Genomic DNA, 27301 nt, shown 5'->3' on the forward strand with positions numbered 1-27301 from the left:
TCCAGGCAAAATTGTTATCTTCTCAGTGATGGCCCCTGATAAAGAAACACTGTCCAGGGAGGTCGGGGTCAGGACTCGGCAGCCAATTGTCTGGGCGGGTGGGAGAGAGTTTCATTGCGGCACTGTGGGCGAAACGAGAAGAGGGGGCTCAGGGGGCCGCAGGGGCCTGGCTTCCCCAGTGCAAGTGCCCCCGCCAGGCCCCTTTGCCCGCTGGGTTCACTTGACCCGCATGGGGAGCCTCCCGCCCTCATCTCCGCTGGGCCGCCAACCCCACCCATGGGACCTGTGATGGCTGTAGCTTCGAACCCCAACCGAGGACACTGTGATGAGGGATTTCTGAGCAGCTGCTGGTGACAGGCTGTCACTGGAACCCTGAAGTGGGGGTATTTCTGAACTGATTCAATAGTTGATAAAGGGGACGGCAGAACGTGAGAAACTGAGTCAGCCCGGAGCAGTGACAGGCACGAAGGCTTAGGGGTCTCTGAGCCCTTGTTGAGGGTCGAGGTCCCCTCTGTCTGTTGAGCTGTCAAGGGGGCCAGGGAAAGGCACAGGTGGGGAGGGATTCTGGAAGCTGCCTCTGAGGGAGCTGGCTAGCAGCCTCCCCACGGACCCTGGACCGGAGCATGTTTGATGGGTGCGAGGCCAACGAGGGGAGATGAGGAAGAGTGTTCTGGGTAAATGGAATGTCATATGCAAAGTCCCATGGCCCGGGGGGTAGCATGGCCAGTTTGTCCAACTGCCAGCAGCTTGATGTGGCTGGAACAGCATGGAAGAAAATGGGGGTACATGAGGATGGAGAGGGACAGGGAGGGGGGCCAGATGCAGGACGATGACAGCAGGCTGAGGGGCTCCAGGGCTGCTAGGAAGCCCATAAAGGACACGTTAACCTTGGATAGAAAGAGTCCTCTAGGGCCCTGTGCGGGGTGGACTAGAGAGACAGGGAGGTGGGGAGGCTGGCCAGGGGAGAGTTCAGAAGGAAGAAGACAAACAGGCAGGGGCTGTGGGGCAGAGAGAGGGGCCGAGGCAGAGTGAAGCAGGGAGAAACAGAGCTTGGGGACAGGCTGTGCAGAAGGGAGGCATTTTTCTGGGCCCCCACAGCCCCCCAGGGCCTCTGCCATTACCCATGTCTGTTTCAACTCTGTATCCACACGCCTCCCCACTTATTTGTCCTTCAACTCCTTTGGAAAACTTCAGAGTCCTACCAGGCTGGGTCAGGCGCTTCCCCCTACCCCCACCCCCCATGCTCTGTGCTACCTTCACTCCAGCCAGGCACCCTGCGCCCTCCCACTGGTCTGACTCCGGATAGCTTTGCAAGGGGCATGAGTGCGGGTCAGCCAGGCACGGGGGCCTCCACCTCCTCACCTCGGACCTCCAGCTTGCACTCGGCCAGTGCCTCCCCCAGCTCGTTGACAGCCCGGCAGGAGTAAGTCCCTGCATCAAAGGGGGACGGGCGGCGGATGTTCAGCGTCAGGATGCCCTGGTAGTTGGTTATCAGGAACTTGGGATCTTCTCGGATCTCCATCTTGTTCTTCATCCAGATCACCTTCGGCTGTTGAGGGGAGCAGGAGAGGAGGCCGGCTTAGAGAGGGTCCCCTGGGCCACAGCAGAATGGGCCTTTGGGGGGGAAATCTGAATTCTCATTTTGGCTGCGCCACCTCCTAATTTTGGCTGGATGACCTTGGCCTGGTCACTTTTCTGATCCTCAGTCTCCTCTTCTATGAAAAGAGGAGCTTAGTTATTGTGTGTCCTGCAGGGCCCAGCACGACTTGGCCCATTGCTGCTCTACCCTCGCCTCCCTCTGCTCCAGCCACACCAGCCCCCTCACTGTTCCTCAAACAGACCACGAGGCTCCCACCTCAGGACCTTGGCACTGGCTGTTTCCTCTCCCAATCCTGCTCTTCCCTCCTCTTTCCCCCCATCAGCACCTGCCTGTCTCGGGTCTCAGCTCACACGTCACCCCAGCCTCCGCGCTGGGGCCTGCAGGCCTCTTTCGCTCATGGCTGCTTGTACTTCTCAGGCCCACTTACCACCCTTTATACTTTTGTAGTCACTTGTGTGACGTTGAATTAATGCTGCAGCCCCCAGCAGACGGGAACTTCGTACCCAATTCATCCGCACATAGAAAGCCTTTGACAATACGTGTCGAAATGATCAACGGAGTGGATGCATAAAGGAGTGAATGAATGGTGTAAATAAGCCTATGCCGTGAACGAATGAACTGAGTAAATTAATGGATTGGGAGGTAAATAAATGAGTGGAGTGATAGATGGAGATGAAGGAGGTGAACTAATAAATCTACAGTGTGCAGACAGGGACCAAAGCAAAAAACTGGGAAGTCAGACCAGAAGTCGGCAAACTCTGTGTGTAAAAGGCCAGGTAGTCGATATTTTAGGCTCTGTGGTCTCTGCGGCCATGGAGAATACACAAGCAAGTGTGCAGGGCCGTGTACCAATAAAACTTTATTTAGAGAAACTGGTGGCCGGTGCATTTGACCAGCTGGTTAAAAGTGAGCAAACTCCTTGAACTGAGAAGAGCTAAGCCCGGTGGATTTGACCAGCTGGTTAAAAGTGAGCAAACTCCTTGACTGAGAAGAGACAGAGAGGAAGAGGAGGTGTGAAGGGTTAGGGGCTTCATCTTGCTGAAGATTTCCCTCCAGGGTCACACACACACACACACACACACCTTCGGGTGGCCTCTGACGGCACAGTTGAGAGCAGCAGCATAACCAGCCACGACCACCCGGTCCAGCAGTGGCGTCAGGAACTTGGGAGGCATCCGGAAGTCATGTTCCTTGTACTCAGGCGGTTTCCAGGTGATACCTGGGGGAGGGGAGATGAGCCTGTAAGGCAACTGATCCTAATTGTTCCCCAACCGCCTCTCCTCGTCACCAGGTGCCATCAAGTTGGCGTCCAGGGTGGGGGCATGCAGAGGAGTCACAGTCACACCTCCCCTGAGGGGGGACTGGACCTGGAGGAGGGGAGTGGCCATACCTGTCTTGAGGATCTGGGCTGTGTTCTTGGAGACACCGGGGGAGTCACTGAGCCCACAAATGTTCTCACTGAAAACTCGGAAATAGTATTCGTTGCCCATGATGAGGTCAGCCACGGTACAGTGGGTTGGGCGGTTGTGTTCATACACGTTGAACCACTCCTAGCATGGGGAGAGGGTGCGGCCGGAAAGGTCAGGGACAAGGACAGAGAAGGGTGGGGGGAGGAAAGCACACCCAAGTGTGCTCCGAGCTAAGAAAAGCCGCCCTGCACAGCGGCCGGGAGATGGGAACAACCCAAATGCCCGTCAGCGGATGAATGGAGAAGCAAAATGTGGTAGCACCCAAGCCATGGATTATTACTCAGTCATGAAAAGGGAGGAAACACGGACACCTGGAAAAACATGAGGCTGAGTGAAAGAAGCCACCATTGTGTAATTCTGTTCCTAGGAAATGTCTAGAATAGACGAATCCACGGAGACAGGAAGCAGAGTGGGGGGTGTCCGGGGCTGGGTGGGGCCAATGGGGGTGTGACTGCTCATGGACACGGGGCTTCCTTTTGGGTGAGGAAAATGACTTGAGACTAGATAGAGGCGGTGATCGCACAACCCTGGGAATGTACCACATGTTGCTTTAAAACGAATGCTTCATTTTGTTAGGTGAACTTTATCACCATAAAAAAGAAAAACCGCCCTGGCCAGTTTGGCTCAGTGGTTAGAGCATCAGCCTGCGGTCCGGAGAGACCCGGGTTCGGTTCCCGCTAAGGGCACGAACTTCGGTTGCAGTTTGTCCCCGGCCCTGGTTGGTCGTGTGGGTGGCAGCCACTCGATGTGTCCCTTTCACATCGATGTTTCCCTCTCTCTCTCTTCCTCTCTCTCCCTCCCACTCTATCTGTACAAAAAATGGAAAAATATCCTCAGGTGAGGATAAAAAAAAAAAGAAAAACCCATGGTGCACCAAATCCCAGCCCAAAGCCTGCCCTTGCCGCTGCCCACTGTCCCAATCTCTGGGAGCCTCACTTTCATCCCCTGGATTGGCTGGGTTTCCTGCCCCCTGCCTCACCCGCCCTGGGTCGGGCCCTCTGGTATCTCACCATGGTTTTCTTGTCCGCTTTCTGAATGAAATACCCGGTGATCTCGCTGTTCCCGTCATCTTTGGGGGGCTGCCATTCCACCAGCGCGTTAGTGCCCCACACCTCCTTCACCATCACGTTCATGGGTGGCCCTGCCTTTTCTGGAAGGGGGGGTGGTTGCTACAGGGCAGCTCAAGCTCCCCCCCCCCCCCCGGCCTCCTCTCCCGACTGAGATCACGCCCCATGCCCACGACCTCCCCTCTTTGTACCTTCCCCCCTCACACCCTGCCTGTTGGTCTCTCCACGCCCCCCTCCTGGGCCATGCTCCTCACCGCCCACCCTGGCTCTCCCCGCACCGCCTCATCTGGCCCCTCCTGACCGGGGCCCCCTGCCCGCCTCGCCCACGCACCCACGACCCGGATGCGGATGGTGGCCGTGTCCTTCATGTTCTCGATCTGCACGTTCAGCTCATACGCCCCCGAGTCGGAGCGCGCCGCCTGGCGCACGAAGAACACGGTGTCGGTGTCGCTGGTGCGCACGTTCACGCGGGACGAGTCCACGGGCGCCCCGCCCTTCGTCCACACCACCTGGGGCCGGGGCTTTCCCTGCGTGGGCCGCGGGGAGCAGAGGTCAGCTGGGGGCTCTCCCGTGGGAACTGGCCCCTGACCCCCGACCCCGACCGCAGCCACGCACCTGGAAGGGGATGACGAGGTTGATGGACTCCCCTACTTTGCGGATGTAGGTCTGGCGCAGATGGCGGGGGAGGCGGATCTTGGGTTGCTCTGAGGACACCAACACCCCCAGGCTCAGCGCGGGGCTCCGGACACGCGGAGGGGGGAGGGGCCCTTGGCAGTGGAATGTCTGGAGGGGACCCCGAGGAGAGCCCGGGAGGACTGGCCAGCGACCGCTCACCTACAATCTCCCTGATGGTGACTGGCTGGGCCAGAGTGGCCGGCTCGCTGCGCCCCGCGATGTTCACCCCAACTACCCGGAAAATGATTCTGGCTCCCGTGGGAAGGTCCTTGACCGTGAAGCCACAGCGCTCCACCGGCTCGGTGTTAGCGGGGATCCAGTCCTCGGCTGTGAGAGAGGGGCCCTGCTGGGGTCTTCCTTCCAACCCTTCTGGAGCCCTGGCCGGCGTGGCTCGAGGTGAGTGCCGGCACCCCAAAGGGTCACCCCCGGTTCGCAGCAGGTACCTGGGTTCCAGGTGGGATCCCCCACCCCCACCCCGCCCCTGCTTGCGGGAGGCCACCAATTTTTATTTTTGTATCTCTCTCCAACATCAATGTTTCTCTTTCTCGTTCCCCTCCCTCCTTCTCTCCGTCCCACTCTTTCTAAAAAAAAAAAAAAAAATCAATGGAAAAAATGTCCTCAGGTGAGGAATAGCAAAGAGCAGTCCTGCCCGTGTGGCTCAGTGGTTGAGTGTGACCCAGGCATCAAGAGGTCACTGGTTCAGTTCCTGGTCAGGGCACGTGCCCAGGTCGTGGGCCTGATCTCCAGTGGGGGGCATGCAGGAGGCGGCCAATCGATGTTCTCTCTCATCGATGTTTCCATCTCTCTCCCTGTCACTTTCTCTCTCTCTAGAAATCAATAAAGAAAAAAACAAAAAAGAAAAGAAAACCTTCCTGTGAGCAAGCCCCTCAGCAGCTCCTCGTCCCTTCCATGCTTCAAAATAGCAACAGTTGACTTTTATTTTATTTTATTTTATTCTCACCCAAGGACATTTTTCCATTTTTTTGTTCAGATAGAGTGGGAGGGAGAGAGAGGAAGAGAAGAGAGAGAAACATCAACGTGAAAGGGACACATCGAGTGGCTGCCACCCACACGACCCAACCAGGGCCGGGGACAAACTGCAGCCAAGGTATATGCTCTTAGCGGGAACCGAACCCGGGTCTCTCTGGACCGCAGGCCGATGCTCTAACCGGTGAGCCAAACCGGCCAGGGCTTATTTTATTTTTTTATGTCTTTCTTTTTTTTTTAACTTCAGAAAAAGGAAGGGAGAGGGAGAGAGAGATACAAATGTGGATCGGCTGCTTCCTGCCTCCTACTGGGGTCCAGCCATCCCTTGCATCAAAGCCGAGACCTCCTGGGCCATGGGTCAACGCCCAATCCCCTGAGCCATGCCTGCGGGGCACAGTGGCTATTTATGAAGCACGTATGACCAGGTTCGAAAGCGTGAGCTCATTAGTCCCATTTCAGAGATGTGGAAATCGAGGCTCAGAGAGGGTAAGGAGCTGGGAAGCAGCTCTTTGATTTCCTGCCCCGTGGTGCGTGCCTGTCCATCTTGGGTTCCTCGCCATGGGCTGGTGAACCCAGTGTGGGTCAGACCAACACTAAGCAGGGTGAAGTCGAACAAGGGTAGGTTCTGAAACATCGGGGCAGCGGTGATACAGACCGGGTGGGGTCACCAAGGGTGGGAGTGGGGTAAAGAGGACAGGAAGAGAAAGAGGGCAGAAGCTGAGCAGAGTCCCACCATCCGTCATGTACATGCTTTTACCGAACGCCGTCGTCACTGTACCCTGTCGGGACGGGAACTGTCCGCCATCTTTAGATGAAGAAACTGAGGCTCGGACACTTGCCCAAGGTCACACAGCTAGAAAGTGTGGGGCAGGATTGGAACCCACATCTGTCTGACTTTAAGGCCTGGGATACGGTGTCAAGATGATCTCATCTGGTGATGGAAGGAGACTTGACTCGGGATGGTGAACACACAATACAATATACAGATGATGTATTATAGAATTGTACACCTGAAACCTACATAATTTTTTAAATGTTTTATTCATTGATTTAGAGAAGAGAGAAAGAGAAAGAGGGAGAGAGAGAGAGACAGACAGACAGACATCAATTTGTTGTTCCACTTATTCATGCATTTACTGGCTGATTCTTGTGTGTGCCCTGACTGGGGATCCAACCCACAACTTGGGCGTACGGGGACGGTGTTCGAACCAACTAAGCTACCTGGCTAGGGCTAAACTTATATAATTTTATTAACCAATGTCACCCACAATAAATTCAGTAAAAACGTTTTTAAAAAGGTGACCTCGCCCTGGCCGGTTTGGCTCAGCGGTTAGAGTGTTGGCCTGCGGTCCGGAGAGACCCGGGTTCGGTTCCCGCTAAGGGCATGTACTTCGGTTGCAGTTTGTCCCCGACCCTGGTTGGTCGTGCGGTGGCAGCCACTCGATGTGGTCCTTTCACATCGATGTTTCTCTCTCTCTCTCTCTCCCTCCCACTCTATCTGTACAAAAAAAAAAAAAAAATGGAAAAATGTCCTCGGGTGAGGATAAAAAAATAAAAAATAAAAAAAATAAAAAAATAAAAAGATGACCTCATCTGTCTTCCTAGTGAGACAACCGTGTTGGAAATCTCTCCATTCGCTGTGGCACCGGGCCTGGCATGGAGTCAGTTCTCAGGGCTCGTTCGTCTCGTGGGGGATGGGGAGTCGATGTGTGGACATATGAGTGGGCGGATGGAGAGAGGGTTGGATGGTCACACGGATAAATGGACGCATGGAAAGAAGGAAGAAAGGGAAGGGGAGAAAGATGGCAGTGAAGAGAGATTTACGGATTAAAAAAAGCTACTGGCAAGATGTATCACTGGGTGATCCAAAAGATTTTTGGACAGATAGATGGTTGGATGGATGACTAAGTGGGCAAGTGCGAGAAAAGAAGGAAGGAGGGAGGCAGGGAGGGAGGGAAGGAAGAAGAGAAGGAAGGAAGGAAGGAAGGAAGGAAGGAAGGAAGGAAGGAAGGAAGGAAGGAAGAAATGGAGAGAAGGAGAAATAAAAGAAGGAAAGATGGATGGATGGATGATGGATGGATGAATGGATAGAGGATGGATGGAGGATGGATGATGGATGATGAATAAATGAGTATAAGAGATGAAGAAAGAATATAGCTAGTAGATAAATACTTGGATGGAAGGATAGATGGATGGATGAGAAGGTATTGCTGAGTGGAGGATGGGTGCAGGGGAGGGAACAAGAGAGGAAGGGGAGAGGAGGGAGACAGGGAGGGAGACAGGGAGGGAGATAGGAGAAGCTGATCAGTGTGGGCCTGGCTGGACCCATCCCATCTCAGGGATTCACATAAATACAGATCCCACAGGGGCAGCTCACTGCCCCCCAGATCAGTCCCTGCACTGCCCTACGTTCAGTCCCGGGACTAGACACCCGCTGGGGTCCGTGTGAGCCACGGCGCCCCCAGACCTGACGGGTCACTCACAGTCCTCCAGGCAGTACTCCACCAGGTACCCATCGATGCCGCCTGCCCCGATCCTGTCTGGGGGCCTCCACTTGAGGGTGGTGGTGGTGTCTGTCACGTCCTCCACTGTCAGGTGCCGAGGTTCACTGGTAGGCGCTGTAAGAATCCAGGGAAAAGAGAGGTGGGAGTCAATTTGGGGTCAGGGGTCAGCAGGGAGTGTCAGGGGTCAGAGTTGGAGTCACTGGTCAGAGTGGGATCAATATGGTGGGTCATAGGTCACTGAGCAAAGATGTGTCATCAACGGTCATTAAAACAAGATATCAAGGAATAGTGAGGTCTCCGGGGGCAGAGATAGGTGTTAGTCTGCTAGGTCAGAGGTCAGTGGGCTAGCCGGGCAACAGCACAGAGTCTAGGACCACAGAGGTCAGTAGCTGATGTACTGCAGTGGCCAGGAAGAGGTCAGGTGGGTGGGTGAGGCTAAGGGTCAATGTGTTGGGTTGTTGGATGAGAGGCGACAGAAGTCAGCAGATTCTGTGGGGTCAAAGGCAGGGTGTAGGGTCGGAGATCGATGAGAGACGCGTGGGTCAGAGGTGGAAGGGATTAGTAAGGGGGTAGAGGGGCGTCACCAATAGGCATGAAGGGCTTGCTGTTGACACTGGGCTGGGACACCCCGATCGCGTTGACAGCAAAGACCCGCATCTCGTACAGGACGCCCTCAATCATCTTGGTGGCCTCGTAGGTTGTGTCCGTGAAGACCTCGAAGTTCAGCTTCATCCAGCGCTGAGAGCCCTTCTTCTTCCGCTCCACGAGGTACCCTGGATGCCCCCCAAGCAGAAAGGAGCGAGCGGTCATGGAGAGGCCATGGAGGGGGTCACAGGTCAGCTGGGGCAGGGAGGGTCACATCCCAAAGCCACATGACCCAGAGAGGCCTGAGATCATGAATCTTGGGTTGATCTTAAGGTCACTAGCAGTCAGAGGTCACCAGTCATGGGGTCAAGGGTCAAGCAGGGTCACAGGTCAGGGCATCCGGGGTCAGAGAAACTCCCAGGCTACTGATCCAAGTGAGGATTCCTAGGTCATTAAGGAGTAAAGAGCTTCGCAAAGACCAAAGGGATTGAGAGATGCCAGAGATGGAAACCAGGTCTCAGAGGGGGGGCCCTGAGGATGCTAAGGACTCTCGCAGCTCAAAGAGAAATCAGGGGGTACAAGAGGTCAGAGGTCAGAGGAGCTGTGGCACACAAGACTCACCAGTGACTGGTTGCCCTCCGTCATACTTAGGCGGGTCCCAGACAATGATGGCCCAGTCCTCTCCCACTGAGGTGACACGCACAGCCTCCGGGGGGTCTGGGACATCTAGGGGGGAGGCAGTAGAGTCAGGGGGCCCCTCCCGGCCTCAGGGAACCACCCCAAACTCCGCTCCTCTGGCTCTCTCTGCTCACCCACAACCCGCACGAAGATGGAGGCCACGTCCTCGCCCGCGGGGTTGGCGACCTTGATGGTGTAGCGGCCCTCGTCCCCGCGCTGGGCGCTCTCGATCACGAAGCTGCTGCACTCCAGGCGCTGCTCGATGCGGGTCCTGCCCTCCTTGGCCGAGAACACCTGGACACAGCCGCCACGTCGTCAGCCTCGTCCCAGACCCGCACCTGCCGCTGCCCCTCCCCTGCTCGAAGCTGCCCGTCTCCGCGCCCTCCGCGCGCAAGGCTGTGGACCTCCGGACCTGCCGCGGCCTCATCACTCCTTACTGCTCCCCTCGCCCTCCGAACACCACCCCAGACGGAAACCACCAGACCGGCGTGCCAACACCTATCCCTGCTCTGCTGTTGCTCGTTCTTTTTTCCTTCTTTATTGGTTTTGAGAGAGCGAGGAAGGGAGAAGGAGAAAGATGGAAACATCGATGAGAGAAAAACAACAACTGGCCGCCTCCTGCGTGCCCCCTACTGAGGATCAGGCCCGCAACCTGGGCATGTGCCCCTACCCACCGGGAGTCGAACCGGTGACCTCTGGTGCATGGGTCGACGCTCAACCACTGAGCCACACCGGCCGGGCATTACTCGTTCTTTACAACCTGCCGAGAAGTCACCTCTTCCAGGAAGCACTCTGGGATGCCCTCAATGGAAAGTGATGGCCCCCTCCCCCTGGACTGCGACTATTTGGGCAGGTGTCTGCCTCCTTCCCAAAGCGAGGACTTCGGGAAGGCAGGGGCTGCACGCGACAAATGGCTATAACCTCAGTGCCTGCTCAGAGAGACATAAAGGAAAGCCCAGAGGTGTTTGCCGAGGGAAAGAGTGAACGAAGACTGAGTCTGTCCCTTTTACAGAAGAGGAAACGAAGCCCAGAGGAGAGAAGACACATTGAACTGTCCCAGGGTCCGGAACATACAAGGTAAAAGTACTTGTTGGATGGATGGATGGGTGGATGGATGGATGGGTGGATGGATGGGTGGATGGATGGGTGGATGGATGGATGGATGGATAACTGGGCTGGCTGATGAATAAACAGACAAATTGATTAAGTACTGGATGAACAGATAGATAGATGAATTAATCATTAACTGACGAATGGGAAGATGGATGGATAGAGGAACCACCGTGTGCTAAGACAGCACATGTGAGGGACATAGTAATCTCCAATCTTCAAGCAACCCTCTGAAGAAGGAATCACAATCCCCGTTTTACAATGAAACTGAAGCTCAGAGAGGGAAAGCAACTTGCCTAGCGTTGCCCAGCAGAGCTGAGAGGGACAGAGAGTGCACAGGCGAAGCCCCTCCATACCTCGTCCCCCTTCAGCCAGGTGACCTCAGGAGGGGGCTCCCCTGTGATGGCAACATCCAGCCTCAGCTTGTTTCCAGCCACAACCACGATGGAATTTTCTGAGGTCTTCCCCGAGCAGTCCAGGTGGATCTTTGGTGGTTCTGGTGGCAGAGACGAGATTCTGGGGAACTTGGGAGTGTGCAGCTGGGCTGTCCCAGAGCCCTCCAGAGGATCTCCTGAGGAGCTGGGTTCCAACAGCCATAGAGACCCAGGAGCCCAGGCCCCAGCCCCTCCTCCCTCAGACCCAGGAGTCCAGGCCCCCGGCCCCTCCTCCCTCAGACCCAGGAGTCCAGGCCCCCGGCCCCTCCTCCCTCAGACCCAGGAGTCCAGGCCCCCAGCGCCTCCTCCCTCAGACCCAGGAGCCCAGGCCCCCAGCCCCTCCTCCCTCAGACCCAGGAGCCCGGGCCCCCAGCCCCTCCTCCCTCAGACCCAGGAGCCCGGGCCCCCGGCCCCTCCTCCCTCAGACCCAGGAGCCCAGGCCCCCAGCCCTCCTCCCTCAGACCCAGGAGTCCAGGCCCCCGGCCCCTCCTCCCTCAGACCCATGAGCCTGGGCACCAGTTACCAAAGCAACCCTGGTCCTTACCTTGCTTGGGGACGTACTCCACCTTGATTTCTGGTGAACACAGAAGACTGGATGATTAGGTCTAAAATCCAGTGGGCCCCTTATCCCACCTTCACACCCCAGAGGCAGAGGGGAGGGTCTGGCGTCACCCTGGCACCTGCTCAGGTCTGTGACTGTCCCCACATGTCCCCCACATGGTCTCGCTGCGGCAGATACAGTGCTTCCCTCATGTTCTGTCTGTCTGTCTCCGAGACTGGCAGATGCCTGCTGCCCTGTGCCCCTCCCCCACCCTGTGCGCAGTCAGGGAAACAGAATCCTGCAGGGGACATTCGGGCCCTGGGGGGAAACAAAGGGGCCTCCTCACCCAGGAAGTTGAGCTTGGCTGAGAGAGACAGGGCGTAGCCATCGGGCACGAATGTGTAGTCTCCCTCGTCCTCCGGGCGGACGTCATCGATCACCAGCTTATGAATCCTAAGGGGTCAGGGGCACGGGTATGGGGCCACCAGGCGGCCCTGGGGTCACCATGGAGAAACATCCTCCTCAGTGTCATTTACATGCTCACACCCACCCTTTGCAGTCCTGGCCTTGGGTGTGCTGGGTTCAAATCTCAGCGTTGCCCCTTCCTAGCTGTGTGACGTCGGGCTTTACTTAACCTCTCTGTGCCTCAGGTTTCATCTATAAAATACAAGTAACGATAACAATCCACACCAGGGTTGTAAAGCATTTAGAAAACTCCCTGGCATTTAGTGAGTGCCCTATATGCTTCCGGATTCCTTCTGGTCATTTTTTAAAATATGTTTTTATTGATTCTCTAGTCTAGGGAGAGGAAAGGAGAGAGAGACAGGGATGGCAACATTGACGAGAGAGAAACCTGAATCCGCTGCCTCCTGCACAATCGAGCCCTGACCGGGAATCAAACCAGCGACCTCGTGGCGCACGGGATGATGCTCAATCCACTGAGCCACGCCAGCCGGGCCCTTCCTGTCGTTACTGAAACCACCGGCAGGCAGGGTTCCTTACACAGAGCCCAGAGAAAGCCTACATCCGCCCAGAGCTACTGGCAGGAAAAACCCACAGGGACACGAGGTTCCTTGGGCACCGTGGTGGCCTCGCCTTCCACAGACAGCCAGGGGTTTGTCTCAGGTGTCCACGTGCTACCTGTTGGATTCCAGCCCCCTGTTTCCTTAGCTCAACCCCCCCATAGCAGACTATTTGCAAATAGGGCCACAAGTGTTCCCCTCCCTCCACCCATGCCCCTGGCCAGGATGCAGCCTTTGACTTCCTTTCCCCAGTAGAGTCTGGAGGAAGTCACATGGCGACAGTCCCCAGCCCAGGCTACAGTGTTCCCTGGCACTCCCTCAGAACCGGGACTAGCCCCACGAGATGAGGCATCCCAAGGACCAGCATGAAGGCAGCCTGGTTCTCCCAGCCCAGGTCCCAGCAGAGCACAGGACAACAAGCAGAGTGGACACAGCTCACCACAGAAGCACGAGAAAAGCCATCCTAGATCAGCCAGCCTCCCACCAGCCCACTGACTCCATTACATAAGTCCTTGTTCTCTGAAACCACTAAGTCCAGGGATGGTCGTTATGCAGCGAGAGCTAGCTGACACACACCGCGTCCCCCAGCCACCTCCACCAGCTACTCCATACCTCCCCACGTGGGAGATGGTGATCCTCTTGCTGGGCCGCACCTCGATCCCGTTTTTGTACCACTTGCCCGTCACCTTCGCATCAGACACCTCGCACCTGAACACGGCCTGATCAGAGGCCTTCACCGTCAGATCCGCGATGTCCTGCAGGACCTCCAGCTGTTTCTCTGGACAAGGACAGAAGGAGATGGGGCCATCACAACTCCAGTCAGTTCACAAATATTTGCGAGCACCCATTATGCGCCACAGACTGCTCCAGGCACTGGGGATACAGCCATGAACAACCCAGAAACAATCTGCGGGCCTCGTGGAGCTCAGGTTCTAGCTGGGAGACAGTGAACAAGGAAGCACAGAAACATGTAAGAAGAGGGAGTGATGAAGCCCAAGGGAAGGCAGGGATGAGTCCACAGGAGGATGCAGGAGTCTCAAGGTAGAGAGGACAGCATGTGCAAAGGTCCTGTGGAGCAAAACAGGCTTGTTGGTGCAGAAAGAACAAGCAGACCAGTGCAGACGAGCAAGGCAGCTGTGGTAGAAGATGAGATGGGCCGGACAGATGCAGCCAGATCCTGGGGCTTGTGAGCCCTAGAGAGGACTTTGTGGTGAATCTTAGCCTGGCAGGAGCCACGCAGGGTGATGGAAAGACAGCTAGGATCTGACTTACCTTTTTTTTTTTTTTTTAATTTATCCTCACCTGAGGACATTTTTCCATTTTTTGTTCAGATAGAGTGGAAGAGAGAGAGAGAGAGAGAAACATCGACGTGAAAGGGACACATTGAGGGGCTGCCACCCGCATGACCAACCAGGGCCGGGGACAAAATGCAACCGAGGTACGCGCCCTTAGCAGGAACCGAACCCGGGTCTCTCTGGACCGCAGGCCGACGCCCCAACCGCTGAGCCAAACCGGCCAGGGCTGACTTACCTTTTTTTATTTTTTATTTTTTGGTACAGGCCCCTAGTGGGAACCGAACCTGGGACTCTCTGGTCCGCAGGCCGATGGTCCGACCTCTGAGCCAAACTGGTCAGGGCCTGACTTACATTTTTTTAATCTGTATTTTTTAAATAAAACAGTGCAGTCCTAGTCGATGTGGCTCAGTTGGTGGAGCATTGTCCTGTGCACCAAAAGGTCACAGGTTCAATTCTCAGTCAGGGTGCATACTCAGGTTACAAGAGGCAACTAGTGGATGTTTCTCTCTCTCTCTCTCTCTCTCTTTCTCTGTCTCTAAAATCAATAAAAAATATATCTTTAAGTGAGGATTTAAAAAATACCTTAGAAAAAGCAATGCACTTACATAGTTCAAAAATAAAGTAAGAAGAGCCAGGTCAGTATGGCTCAGTGGGTTGAGTGTTGACCCATGAACCAAGAGGTCGCCAGTTCAATTCCCAGTCAGGGCACATGCCCGGGTTATGGTCAAATCCCCAGTGGGGGGCATCCAGGAGGTGGCCAATTGATGTTCTCTCTCATTGATGTTTCTATCTCTCTCTCCCTCTCCTTTCCTCTCTCTCTAAAATCAATAAAGAAAAATAAATAAAGTATGAAGAGCCCTGGCCAGTGTGGTTCAATGGGCAGAGCATCAGCCTGCCCACCAAAGGGTCATGGGTTTGATTCCTGGTCAAGGGCAGGTACCTAGGTTGCAGGTTTGATCCCCACCCCAGCTGGGGCGTGTACGGGAGGCAACTACATGATGTGTCTCTCTCACATCGATGTGTCTCTCTCTCTCCCTCCCTCCCCTGCTCCTTTCCACTCTCTCTAAAAATCAATGGAAAACTCACTCAAGGATTAACCAAAAAAATTTTTATTTTTAAAGAATAGGGTTGAAAGAGGACTTAGATATACAGGGGAAATCTCATACCCACCTGTTTACAATCACCTAAACCTAGGTCCCTTCTCTGAAGGATCGTCCTATGAAAGATGTGCGTAGCCCTGGCCGGTTTTGCTCAGTGGTTAAAGCGTCAGCCTGTGGTCCAGAGGGACCCGGGTTCAGTTCCCGCTAAGGGCACGTACCTCGGTTGCAGTCTGTCCCCGGCCCTGGTTGGGTCGTGCGGGTGGCAACCACTTGATGTGTCCCTTTCACGTTGATGTTTCTCTCTCTCTCTCTGCCTCTCTCTCCCTCCCACTCTATCTGAACAAAAACTGGAAAAAATGTCCTCGGGTGAGGATAAAAAAAAAGATGTGCATATACATTTTCTTTCTCTCCTCCCCTCCTCTCTCCCCCCATATACAAATCATACCAAATTTGCTTTTTCTCCTAACAATACATAGCGGGTGCTTAAATAATGTCACTTTGTTATAACATTGATCAGACGTCGTAGGAACTTAACTCTTGCTTTCCATCACTTAGCCTGTGGGAACATTGGTTTCGTTATGTGTCATTTCGCTGCAGTTTTAAGAACTGACTGACGACCGTTAAAGGGAGGGTTTACTGTACCTTGGAAATACTTCCCCATCAGTAAATTAAAAACTGCCCCTTATATGGCCACATATGGATGTGACAATTTATTTAGTCTATAAATGACTTGAGTTTTTTTCATATTTAAAGAATTACAGGCTCTGCCCTGGCCGGTTTGGCTCAGCAGTTAGAGCGTTGGCCTGCGGTCCTGAGAGACCTGGGTTCGGTTCCCGCTAAGGGCATGTACCTTGGTTGAAGTTTGTCCCCGGCCCTGGTTGTGGGTGGCAGCCACTCGACATGTCCCTTTCACGTCGATGTTTCTCTCTCTCTCTCTCCCTCCCACACTCTATCTGAACAACAAGAACAAAAAAAAAATAGAAGAATTGCAGGCTCACAGGAGTGTGCGGAAATAGGGCATAGAGTCCCACCTACCCTGCACCCAGCTTCCCCTGATGGTGACCACATCTTAGACAACCATAGTCCGATAGTCAATGCAGGAAATGCACGTGGGTACGATACTGTCACCTAGACGACAGAATGTGTTCAGTTTTCACCATCGGACTTACATAGTACAAAGATCACTCTGGCAGGGGTATGTGTGCGTGCGTGTGTGCGTGTGTGTGTGTGTGTTTGTGTGTGTGAGTGATGCGGGACAGGCGTGGAAACCGAGCAACCAGTGAGGAGACTACTGCAATGGTCCGAGCAGGAGGGGATGGAGACCGGGGCCCGGGAGGGCCACGGAGGCGGGGGAAGTCACATTCAGCATCTCCTTGGAGGACTTGCTGGTGGACTGCATGCAGAGCGAGAGGCAAAGAGAGGCGTCGGGGACAATTCCAACATGTGGGGCCTGAACAGCTCTGAGCAGCAAGAAGCATGTACCATGCGGCCCCGGCCCCACCCGGAGGCCCCGTACCTTCCACAATGAGATCCGCCTCACACTGGCCGCCGTTGGTTAGGACCTTGAAGCGACCCCCATCCTCCAGGCTCACTTCTGAGAAGATGAGAATGTGACGCTTCCCATCTTTCTTGAAGCGGAACCGCGCCTTGTAGGCGTCCTCCTTGGTCATCTCCACGCCATCTTTCATCCTGGGCAGAGGGGGCATGAAGGGGGGGTGAGGGGCCCACACAGCCCTGGGTCTGGATGTCAGAGGTGAGTCAGGGGCCAGAGGGAAGTCCTCAGTGGGGGTCGGGAGCCCAAAGGCAGGTCACAGGAGGGAAGAGAGATTAAGGCTGGCAGAGGCATCTTGAATGAATGGGTCACAGGTGGGGGTCATGGAGAGAAGAGGAGGAGGTCACAGGCCACCAGGAGATGCCTCAAGGTCTCAGTTGTAAGTCAGGGGACACAAAAAAAGGTCATGGGGACAGAGCATGGAGGAAGTCCTGAGGTCACAGAGAAATGTCAAATGTGGCCTCTGTAAACGGCGCTTCCCCTGCCTGGGACACTCCTTTCTCCCTACTTGTCTTCTGCCTCCTCACTGTTCAAATCTCAGCTCAATCGTCACCTCCTCCAGGAAGCCTTCCTGACTTCCTGAGTCCCTTCTTCCCATTAAAAAGTAGTTATAGGCCCTGGCTGGTTTGGCTCAGCGGTTAGAGCGTCGGCCTGCGGTCCAGAGAGACCCAGGTTCGGTTCCCGCTAAGGGCACGTACCTTGGTTGCAGTTTGTCCCCTGGCCCTGGTTGGGTTGTGAGGGTGGCAACCACTCGATGTGTCCCTTTCACGTCGATGTTTCTCTCTTTCTCTCTCTCTCCCACTCTATCTGAACAAAATAAAAAAAATTTTAAAAAGTGGTTATAGCCCAGCTGGTGGGGCTCAGTGGATTAAGCATCGGCCCATGGACTGAGAGGTCCGGGTTCAAGTCCATCCATCCATCTACTTATCCATCTGTCCACTTATCTACTTATCCATCCATCCATTATCCGCCCGCCCACTTACCCACCCATCTACCCATCCATTCATGTGTGCTCACTGGTTGAGCGTGGACCCAGGCACCAAGAGGTCACTGGTTTGATTCCCAGTCAGGGCACATGCCCAGGTGGTGGGCCAAATCCCCAGCAGGAGGCGGCTAATTGATGTTCTCTCGCATAGACGTTTCTATCTCCCTCTCCCTCTCCCTGTAAAATCAATAAAGGGAAAAAAATTTTTTAAATTAAAAAGATCGGGCCCTGGCCGGTTTGGCTCAGCGGTTGGAGCGTCGGCCTGCGGTCCAGAGAGACCCGGGTTCGGTTCCCACTAAGGGCATGTACCTCGGTTGCAGTTTGTCCCCAGCCCTGGTTGGTCATGCGGGTGGCAGCCACTCGATGTGTCCCTTTCACATCGATGTTTCCCTCTCTCTCTCTCTTCCGCTCTCTCCCTCCCACTCTATCTGTGCAAAAAGTGGAAAAATGTCCTCGGGTGAGGATTAAAAAAAAAAAAAAATTAAAAAGATCGGGCTGATGCAGAGAAGCTGTGGGCACTGGGGTGGAGATCAGGGGTGGAGAGTCACTCACCACATGACCTGGGCACCCTCTTCTGACACCTCCACTGCCATTTCCACTCGGTCACCCACGAATACCTGCTGGTCCTCAAGGGGTGTCACAATCAGGACGGGAGGTTCTGTGGGCACAGGCGGCAGGAGGTCAAGTAGTTTCAGGACCCCCTCCAGAACCCCAGTCCCCAAGCTCAGGCCCAAATCCCGGCCTCACCTCTGACGAAGAGCTCGGTGAGACACCTCTCGTCAGCAACGGCGACTTCATACGCAGCATCATCCGCCAGCGTGCACTTGTTGATGGTGAGAATTCGCTTCTTACCAACGTTCTCAAAAATGTACCTGGTGCAGAAATCTCACCTCAACCCAGGGCACGGAGCAGACCCCCGCCCTGGGGGAGATCCGCCAGCAGCTGGAGTCACTCCCGCTCGGAGACAAATCGTGTGGGAGGAGATAGATGGTCCAACTTCTCTATTTCAACACCCACCGAGGAAATGCTAAGGGTTTGGCCATCCCCATCCTCTCCTTCCGCTTAGCAGTGGCACAGAGCAGCTCACCTAGGAAGCCCCACTTCCCAGCCTCCTTTGCAGCTGGGAGGGCTGCACCGCTGAGCTTGGGCCAATGGACCTGGGTGGATATGCTGTGTGTAACTGCTGGGTCACCTGCAACTTTGAGCGCTTGCTCTGGACTTTTCTTCTTCCCCCTTCCTGTCCACCGGACACAGATGTGCCCAGCCTCAGTCATGCAGAGGGCGGAGCCAAAAGTATGAAAATTGGGTCACTGGAAAGTCGCTAAAGGAGCTGGCCCACCTGCTGCCATCAACTAGAATCACATCCCTAACTAAACGGACTCTAGGGACTTTGTTACAGCGACTGCACCTTAACTAATACAACTTTTTATCTAACCGCAAACCGAGAAAACACAATCAAAGAAAAAATAATAACAACAGTTCGGCCTGTGGTTGGTGTCAGCCCAGGCACCAAGAGGTCGTTGGTTCGATTCCTGGTCAGGGCACCTGCCCAGGTTGTGGGCCAGATCCCCAGTGGGGGGCACGCAGGAGGTGGCCAATCGATGTTCTCTCTCATCGATGTTTCTATCTCTTTCTCCCTCTCTCTCTCAAATCAATAAATGAAAAAAAAATTTTTTTTTAAATAATAACAACAAAAAAGAACCCATCCATAACTGCCCCACCAAATGCAAATATTTTGGCCTCTATCTTCCCGATCTTAAGTAACATTTTGTGACGCAGAAATGGGAACTGTGCTTTGGCACATAATAATCTTTTTTTTTTTTTTCTAATATGTTTTATCGATTTTACAGATAGAGGGAGAGATAGAAACATGGAGAAACATCCATCAGCTGCCTCCCACACGCCCCCTACTGGGGATCGAACCTGCAACCCCAGCGTGTGCCTGGTGACCCTTGGTGCATGCTCAAGGGAAGATGCTCAACCAACTGAGCCACGCCCCGGGTTGCACATAATAAACCTGAACAGCTTTCCAAGTTAGCATATCTTTATTTATTTTATTTCATTTTTATTGATTTTTGAAGAGAGAGGGAAGGTAGAGGGAAAAGACACATCGATGAGAGAGAACATTGACTGGCCGCCTCCTGCATGCCTCCCACTGGGGGTCTGGCCCACAACCTGGGCATGTGCCCTGACCAGGAATCGAACTGGTGACCTCCTGGTGCATGGGTCGAGGCTCAACCACTGAGCCACACCGGCTGGGCTCAAGTTAGCATATATTTTAGAATATCTTTTACTGCACAGAACCTGAGTATGGGATTGTACATTTCGGTTGTTTTCCATGTTTTGCTACAAATAGCAAATGCTTCAGTGAGCATCCTTGCTACTACATGCACTTAACCACGACAGTCCCCTTATGACAAATACCTAAGATCGCAGCACTGCCGTTTCAGGGACTTGGCGATTTACTTCCCACCGGCGGCATGTGTGGACCCATTTCCCTTGTCTTCTCCTGTGCCCGGCTGTATCCTTTTCTAAAGTCTTTGCCCCTCTGGGGAGCAGAAAGACTGTTGTTTTCATTTGCCTCACTATTGCTATTATGGTTATTATTTGCAAGATGGTACGTGTACTTCGTAGCATATTGGCTGAACTGAATATCTCAACTGAATTCCTGGTCTTCAGTGTCTTTTGTCTATTTTTCTACTGAGATAGTTGCACTTGGGAGGGGGGGCAGTTAATCCTCACCCGGGGATATTTTTTCCATTGGTTTTTTAGAGAGAGTGGAAGGGAGAAAGGAATGGAGGAAGGAGGAAAGAGAGAGAGACACACACACACACACACATATACACACACACACACCCCAATATGAGAAAGACACATCGATTGCTTGCCTCCTGCGTGCACCTTGACCGGGGCCAGGATCAAATCTGCAACCCAGGGATGTGCCCTTGACTAAGCATTGAACTCGTGAACCTTCGATGTGTGGGCCGATGCTCTAACCACTGATCCCACCGGCCAGGGCGGTATTTGCACTTTTCACATGGCTGAGGCAGCGCCCTTTCTGGGTGGCCAGGCTTATTTCTGGGGGCTCTCTCTGGGCCCCAGATCCGCCCCACCCAGGGACTGCCCCACACATGTACTTGCTACTTGGCTTGATCTCCTGGCCATTCTTGAACCACTTGAGCGGAAGGTCTGGGTCGCTGATCTCCACCACCAACTTGATCTTGTCGCCCTTGTCCACTTGGTAGGCTGGGTCCAGCTTCTTCGTGAAGGCTGGCGGTTGAGGGGTGTGCACAGCACAGAGCTAAGAGGTTGTCACTGCCTTGGCCATTCCCAGAGCTGCCAACTCTCCCTCCCCAGAACACGGGCTCTCCAATGTCAAGGTCAAGAAGCCTCCAGTGAACTTGGAGGTCCCTGAGAACAGGACTCTATTACTTTTCAGATCGGGTCCAACAAAAAAGGGTCCAGGGTCCCAACATCAGATACCCATGATGCTGCGGTTCTTATGGGCCAGGCCCATCTCCCTCAGACTGTCACTGACCTTCACTCTTTTTGACCTCGACCTTGGCCTTCTTGAGCCGCTTCAGCATGCCCCGGAGGTCGGTGATCCCGTACTGGAAAGCGATCTTCTCGTACTCGCTCTTCTTCGCACCTTTCAGGAGCTCCCAAATCTCAGGCGGGATGCCCAGGTCATCATCGTCTTTCTTTTTTTTCTTCTCCTGCTCAACAACCTCCCTGAGGGTGGGGAGAACCAGCCAAGCCACCATGGGGTCTCCCTCTGCCTTCTCTACCCACGTGCTGTGTGACTTGCCCTTGTCACTGTCTGTCTCTGGGCCTGTGATGGTTTATTCTCTCCCTTCTGGACCATCACCCCAGCCTCCTCCCCGGCCTCCTGGCCTCCGCCCCGTCTCTCTCCCTCCAGTCTGTTCCCCACGTGGCCCAGAGGGATATCTCTGACCTCCATATCAGATGCCATCCCTTCCCTGGTCAGAGCTGGGTGGCTGAGTGTGATGGCAGATGGACAGAAGGACAGGAGGACGGATGGGAAATCGGTGGGTAGGTGAACAGATATGTGGGTAAATGGACAGGTAGGTGGATAAATGGATTAGTCGATGGATAAACAGGGAGCTGGGTAGATGGATGGAGGAGACGGGTTGAGGGGTGGAAAGACATATGGCTGGAGAGACAAGTGGATGAGAAGGTAGACTGCAGCCTGGTGGACAGGAAGTGGATGTAGGATGAAGGGTTAAAGGGTGGGCAGGTAGGTGAATTGGTGGGCACACGGTTGGGTGGCTGGGTGGGCGGGCAGTGGCTGGATGGAGGAGGAGGAGGGGTGGGCAGTGGGGAAGATCAGGGGTGCCCCACCCTTCTCCTTGAACCTCATCTTCTCTCCCTGTGCCGGGTGAGGTGGGCTCACCTCTTCTTCAACAGGCCACTGAAGTCCAGCTCACCGGCGTCTTCGGACTTCGCGTCACCCCTGTGGCCATTGGGGGGGGGTGAACTCTGAGGTCCTCCCAGACACATGTTGGGTCCCCACTTCTCGCTATCCCCGATCCTCCCTTCTCCCAAAGGGAGCACCCATCTCCCCGGAGTCCAGGGTCACTTACGAACGTTTGAACTCTTCCAGGACCGGCCCAGAGGAGTCCTGAGTGGCTGCGGAGCGGCAATGGGGGAAGAAGGGGAGCTGAGACACACCCCGATCCAAGACCAAGAGCACTCTCCGTGCCCACGCCACCTCCTCCAGGCCTCTGCCCAGCTCGGACCAGCACACCCTCCCGCTGAGGCCCAGACACCCTCTCCTCTAGACACATGTCCCTGACCATGCGCCACCCTCTCTCGGCAGCCTCCCCACACCTGGGCCAGCATACCCTCCTCCTCAGGCCTGGGCAACCTCATTCCCTGGGCCCTCCAGGTGTAAGCCCCCACACATGCTGGGCTATAGACCCCCCAGAGCCTGTACACCTCAGGGTTCCATACATGGGCCCCCAAATCTGTGTCACCTCCCTTACTCTGGACCGGGACACCCTCGCTCTCCAGGCCCTATATCCCTCACCCTGGACCGGGACACCCTCGCTCTCCAGGCCCTGTACCCCTCACCCTGGACCGGGACACCCTCGCTCTCCAGGCCCTGTACCCCTCACCCTGGACCGGGACACCCTCGCTCTCCAGGCCCTGTACCCCTCACCCTCGACCGGGACACCCTCGCTCTCCAGGCCCTGTACCCCTCACCCTCGACCGGGACACCCTCGCTCTCCAGGCCCTGTACCCCTCACCCTCGACCGGGACACCCTCGCTCTCCAGACCCTCACTGCTCCTTTCTCCAGCCCTGAATCCCTGGACCCCGCAATGTGCACGCCGTGCCGCCTGAGCCTTTGCAAGCACACCCGAAAACCCCAACCCCCTTCACCCCTCAGGCTCTAACCACGCAGCCCGTCTCCTCAGCTGGAACACCCTGGCCTCCGAACCTGTACTCCCTCCTCTAAATCCCTGTGCCTGCCTCACCCCCACATCTGGATGCCCTGCTACACCTGTGCCCCACCCCAGACCCCAAGCCCCCGCGCCCCCGCCAGCGCACCCTCCACATCGATGTTGAAGCTGCAGCTGTCGCAGATGTCCTTGGCTCTGACCTCGAGGCGGTAGTCGCCGCGGTCCCCCAGTACCACCTTCCCGATGCGCAGTTCCAGGGTGTACACCTGGGGGCCGGGGCCAGCAGTGTGGGTGCACATGACCATGCCCATCACCACCCCACATCCCCAGGGCCCACCCACAACTCTCTCTCCAAGCCCCCCCCCCAGCCACAGCTGTCTGTCCCTTGCCTGCTTGCCCTTGACCCTGGAGGCCATGCCCCTGACCTGAGACTTGACTGGGATGCACACACCGCCCAAGTGCAACCTGCCTCAGCCCACGGTCTCCCTTCCTGCCCAGCACGGCCTCTACCAGGCACCCGGACGGCTCCCATCCATGCCTGGAGGGCCCATTCTCCACCGACGGGAATCCAGGCCTGTGATTATGCGTCAGGTGTTCACAGGCCTTCTGAGAAGCGGGGCCCTGGCCCCCACACCCTCGGGTCCCACTGGGTCCTCACATTGCTGGCGGAGTCGTGGGTCTCCTTGAAGGAGAATCGGGCCCCACTCTTGATGCCCAGCTCCAGCCATTTCCCCTTGAACCACTTGACGGTTGGTTTGCCTGGGAGCTCCTTCCCGTTCACCTTGGCTGAGATCATCACGTCCTTTCCTAGGTGGGGGTGGGGGAGATGGAGGATGAGAGGGAGAGGTCAGGCAGGAGCCATGAGACTCAACAGAGAGGACTGTGAAGCTGGGGGCCCCCAGACACTCCTCCCTCAGACCCAGGAATCCAGGCCCCCAGCCCCTCCTCCCTTAGACCCAGGAGTCCAGGCCCCCAGCCCCTCCTCCCTCAGACCCAGGAGTCCAGGCCCCCAGCCCCTCCTCCCTCAGACCCAGGAGTCCAGGCCCCCAGCCCCTCCTCCCTCAGACCCAGGAGTCCAGGCCCCCAGCCCCTCCTCCCTCAGACCCAGGCCCTCAGCCCCTCCTCCCTCAGACCCAGGCCCTCAGCCCCTCCTCCCTCAGACCCAGGAGTCCAGGCCCCAGCCCCCTCCTCTCTCAGACCCAGGGGTCCAGCCCCCAGCCCCTCCTCCCCCAGGGCCTCCTCACCATTCTCCACGGACACAGAGTCTGGCTTCTTCAGGAAAATGCCAGTGGGCTCCTCAGCAGTGGGGGACTGGTCCTCAGATGGGGTTTTTGCTAGGAGACAGGATTAGGGGTCTGAGGCAGCGGGGAGGGGCAACAGGCCACTTTGGGGACAGGGCTTAGAAGCCAAAGGCCATGGCATGAAGTGGCTTTTCCTGACCTGGGAAAGACCACATCACCCAGGAAGCTGTGTGACCTTGCCCAGGCCAGCCTAGCCCTTTAGGCCTCAGTTTCCCCATCTGTGAACTGGAGGGTGGTGGACCGGATGGTCTTGAATGGGGCTTGGCAGTGGCAAAGGTGTAAAGATGGACCGGGGGGTTCCGAGCTGGCAGGGCTCAGTGATGAATCAGCCAGTTGTTGGATGGGGGCTTGAAGGCCAGGCTGGGGGACTGGCTCTGTCCTGGGGGCACTGGGGAGCCACGGAGGGCTGGGAAGGGGTGCATCAGCTCTGGGGCCATGGGGAGGACAGGGAGAACGCAGAAGAGTGAGGGGAGCCCAGGGGATGAGGTCCAGGTTCTGCTGAGCCCATTGGATACCATCTCACCTTTGGGGGACTCTGCAGGAGCCTCCTCTGGGGGCGCCTCCTTGGGAGCTGGTGTGGCCTCATCTTTGTCTTTGGGGGCCTCCTCGGCCGCTGGGAGGTAGATGTTCACAATTGAGCACAGGATCAGCACCCTCCTCTTCCAGAACCCAGAAGTTGGGGCCCACAGCTCCCTCCTCCCTCAGACCCAGGAGTCCAGCCCATCCAGACTGAGTCTCTGCGATCAGGTTTCCCCTTGCCCCAGGCTGTGCTCCATCCACTCAGGCCACAGGCCCTGACCTTCGGGGCCTGGGGGTAAAATTAGCTCTTCCCCAGGGGCTGGAAATTGGACTCCTCATGCTGACCACAGCACCTCTGCCCTGCCCTGCCCGCTGGCTCCTGGCTCACAGGGTCCCAGCTGCAGAGTCTGGACCCTCATCCCACAGCCTGGTTGCCTGGTGCCAGTGGCCTGGACACCCAGGGAGGGAGTTATCTTTTCTGTTCATCTCCCCGTAAGAAGGAAGCCCCATCCCCATGTCAAGAAATGCCCCACAGGCCCATTCAAAGAAGGGCCCCCAATCAGCACATACAGGCTCAGCCCTTCCATGGAGGCCCCCTAATTCCTACGTGGGAAGCCTTGTTACCCATGGAAGGAGGTCCCTTGTCCTCACACAGAACTCTCCTCGCCACACAGACAGAAGTCCCTAATCTCTGTACCTACAAGGACTCCATGCCCCCACGGAGAAAGGCCCCGACCTCATTCAGGCAAGTGGCCAGATCCCTACCCGGGGGACCCCCTCCGTCAATGTAGAAGACCCCAATCACCATGCAGACTCCCCAGTGGATACACACATACAGGACCAAGCCCTTCCAGAAAAAGAACTCAAAGTCCCAATCAGAGACGCTCCATCTGTACCCAGATATGGGCCTCCCAACTCCCTACAAAGGAACCCCTCACCGCCCCGGGAAGTGGGCCCTCCAATCCACACAGGGGTGGGAACCCCTTCTCACACAGGAGGTGCCCCATTCTCCCAACATCACAAAAAGAGGAGCCCCTAGTCTCCACCCGGAAGGAGACCGAGACCCGTCTCCACAGAGAGGAAGTGCTGAAAGCCACCTGGTTTCTCCTCAGGCATGTCTGCCGACCTCCTGGGCTCCTCTGACCGGGCTGTGTCCCTCTGGGCCCCAGGGAGGACAGGTGGGCCTCCAGAAGGAACCCTTTAAGGAGTGCAGTGGCTCCCAGGAGGCTCTGGGAGGCATCCCTGGGCCTTCTCACCCTCCCCACCCTCCCCAGGCCTCCCCACAGTCCACCTGTTCTACAGTGCGAAGGACAGAAGGACAGACTGACAAGAAGAGATGGCTGAATGCCAGGCTCTCAGGGAGGAGGGGAATGGTTTGGGACACTGGGTCTGAGGGAGGAGGGGCTGGAGGCCTGGACTCCTGGGTCTGAGGGAGGAGGGGCTGGGGGCCTGGACTCCTGGGTCTGAGGGAGGAGGGGCTGGAGGCCTGGACTCCTGGGTCTGAGGGAGGAGGGCTGGGGGCCTGGACTCCTGGGTCTGAGGGAGGAGGTGCTGGGGGCTAGACCCCTGGGTCTGAGGGCAGAGGAACCTGGGGTCCAGAATCCTGGGGGGGGGGGGATGAGGGCCTTAACTCCTGAGTCCTAGGAAGAGAGGGAGGAAGGGGCTGGGGACCAAAGTCGGCAAATGGCACGGGTGCGGGGTGGGGTGGGGTGGGGTGGGGTGGGGTGGGGTGGGGTGGGTGGGAGTGGGGTGAAGACAGAGTCTAGAAAGCCAATCTTAGTATTTGCGTCAGGGTTTTCGGGAAACCAGAGCCCGGGGTGGGGGGTGGGGGGTAGGGTCGGGTTTCCCAGCGTGGGCGGCCGGCTGCCGGGGGAGGAGGTGTTTATGACTGCAGGGAGGGCACTGAGGCGCGGGGGCTCCGGAGCCAGCCCCCGGATGTAGGCACACCCCAGGGCCTGGGGCCCCAGCCTCCTGGGACCCGGGACGCTTCCCGGAGCGGGTGCGGCGGGCACTGGACGCGGGTACCGCTGGGGGGGGCGGGTGGGGAGGCCGGGAAGGCCCTGGAGGGATGCCCGGACGTTGGCGCCCTTCCCGGCAGGGAGACCTGTGGCTTTCTGAATGGGGGGGGGGGGCAGATGCCGGGTGGGGGAGGGAACTGGGGAAGGACAGGGCCTTGGGGACCCCAGGTGCGATGGGAGGAGGGCAAGGTGGGCTCGAGGAGGGGGAAGGGGGTTGGAAGGCTTTGGGGTGAAGGGAGTGGTGGGGAGGTGGTGTCGCAGGGTGAGGGACCGATGTGACGGAAGACAGGTCCCTCCGGGTTTTCTTCCTGCCCGACTTCCCCCTCCCCCTTTTCCAAAACCCCCTAAGAGCCGGAAATTTCCCCGCCTCCAGGGAGCGCCAAGCCAACCCGGCGGCAGCCCTCGTGTGGCGTCACGGGTTGCCAGGCAGACTAC

The 27301-nt window shown here is 56.3% G+C and overlaps 1 protein-coding gene across 1 annotated transcript; it reads right to left on the reverse strand.

Moving 5' to 3' along the window:
- MYBPC2 (myosin binding protein C2) lies at window positions 1–26085 on the reverse strand. The gene is made up of 28 exons (XM_036273978.1): window positions 25946–26085; window positions 24853–24942; window positions 24273–24362; window positions 23687–23835; window positions 23177–23294; window positions 22209–22254; window positions 22019–22078; window positions 21143–21336; window positions 20742–20874; window positions 18352–18476; window positions 18157–18262; window positions 16584–16756; window positions 13285–13450; window positions 11997–12103; window positions 11654–11683; window positions 11032–11171; window positions 9700–9859; window positions 9509–9613; window positions 8887–9075; window positions 8282–8416; window positions 4971–5138; window positions 4752–4840; window positions 4468–4663; window positions 4080–4219; window positions 2991–3150; window positions 2683–2819; window positions 1363–1549; window positions 1–122 (listed from the first exon to the last, which is right to left on the reverse strand). The coding sequence occupies exons 1-28, from the start codon at window positions 25962–25964 to the stop codon at window positions 112–114; spliced, it is 3423 nt and encodes a 1140-aa protein (XP_036129871.1). The 5' UTR covers window positions 25965–26085; the 3' UTR covers window positions 1–111.
- Between the last annotated feature and the right edge of the window lie 1216 nt (window positions 26086–27301).

Source organism: Molossus molossus, unplaced genomic scaffold (assembly GCF_014108415.1).
Source record: "Molossus molossus isolate mMolMol1 unplaced genomic scaffold, mMolMol1.p scaffold_m16_p_21, whole genome shotgun sequence".
NCBI lineage: Eukaryota > Metazoa > Chordata > Mammalia > Chiroptera > Molossidae > Molossus > Molossus molossus.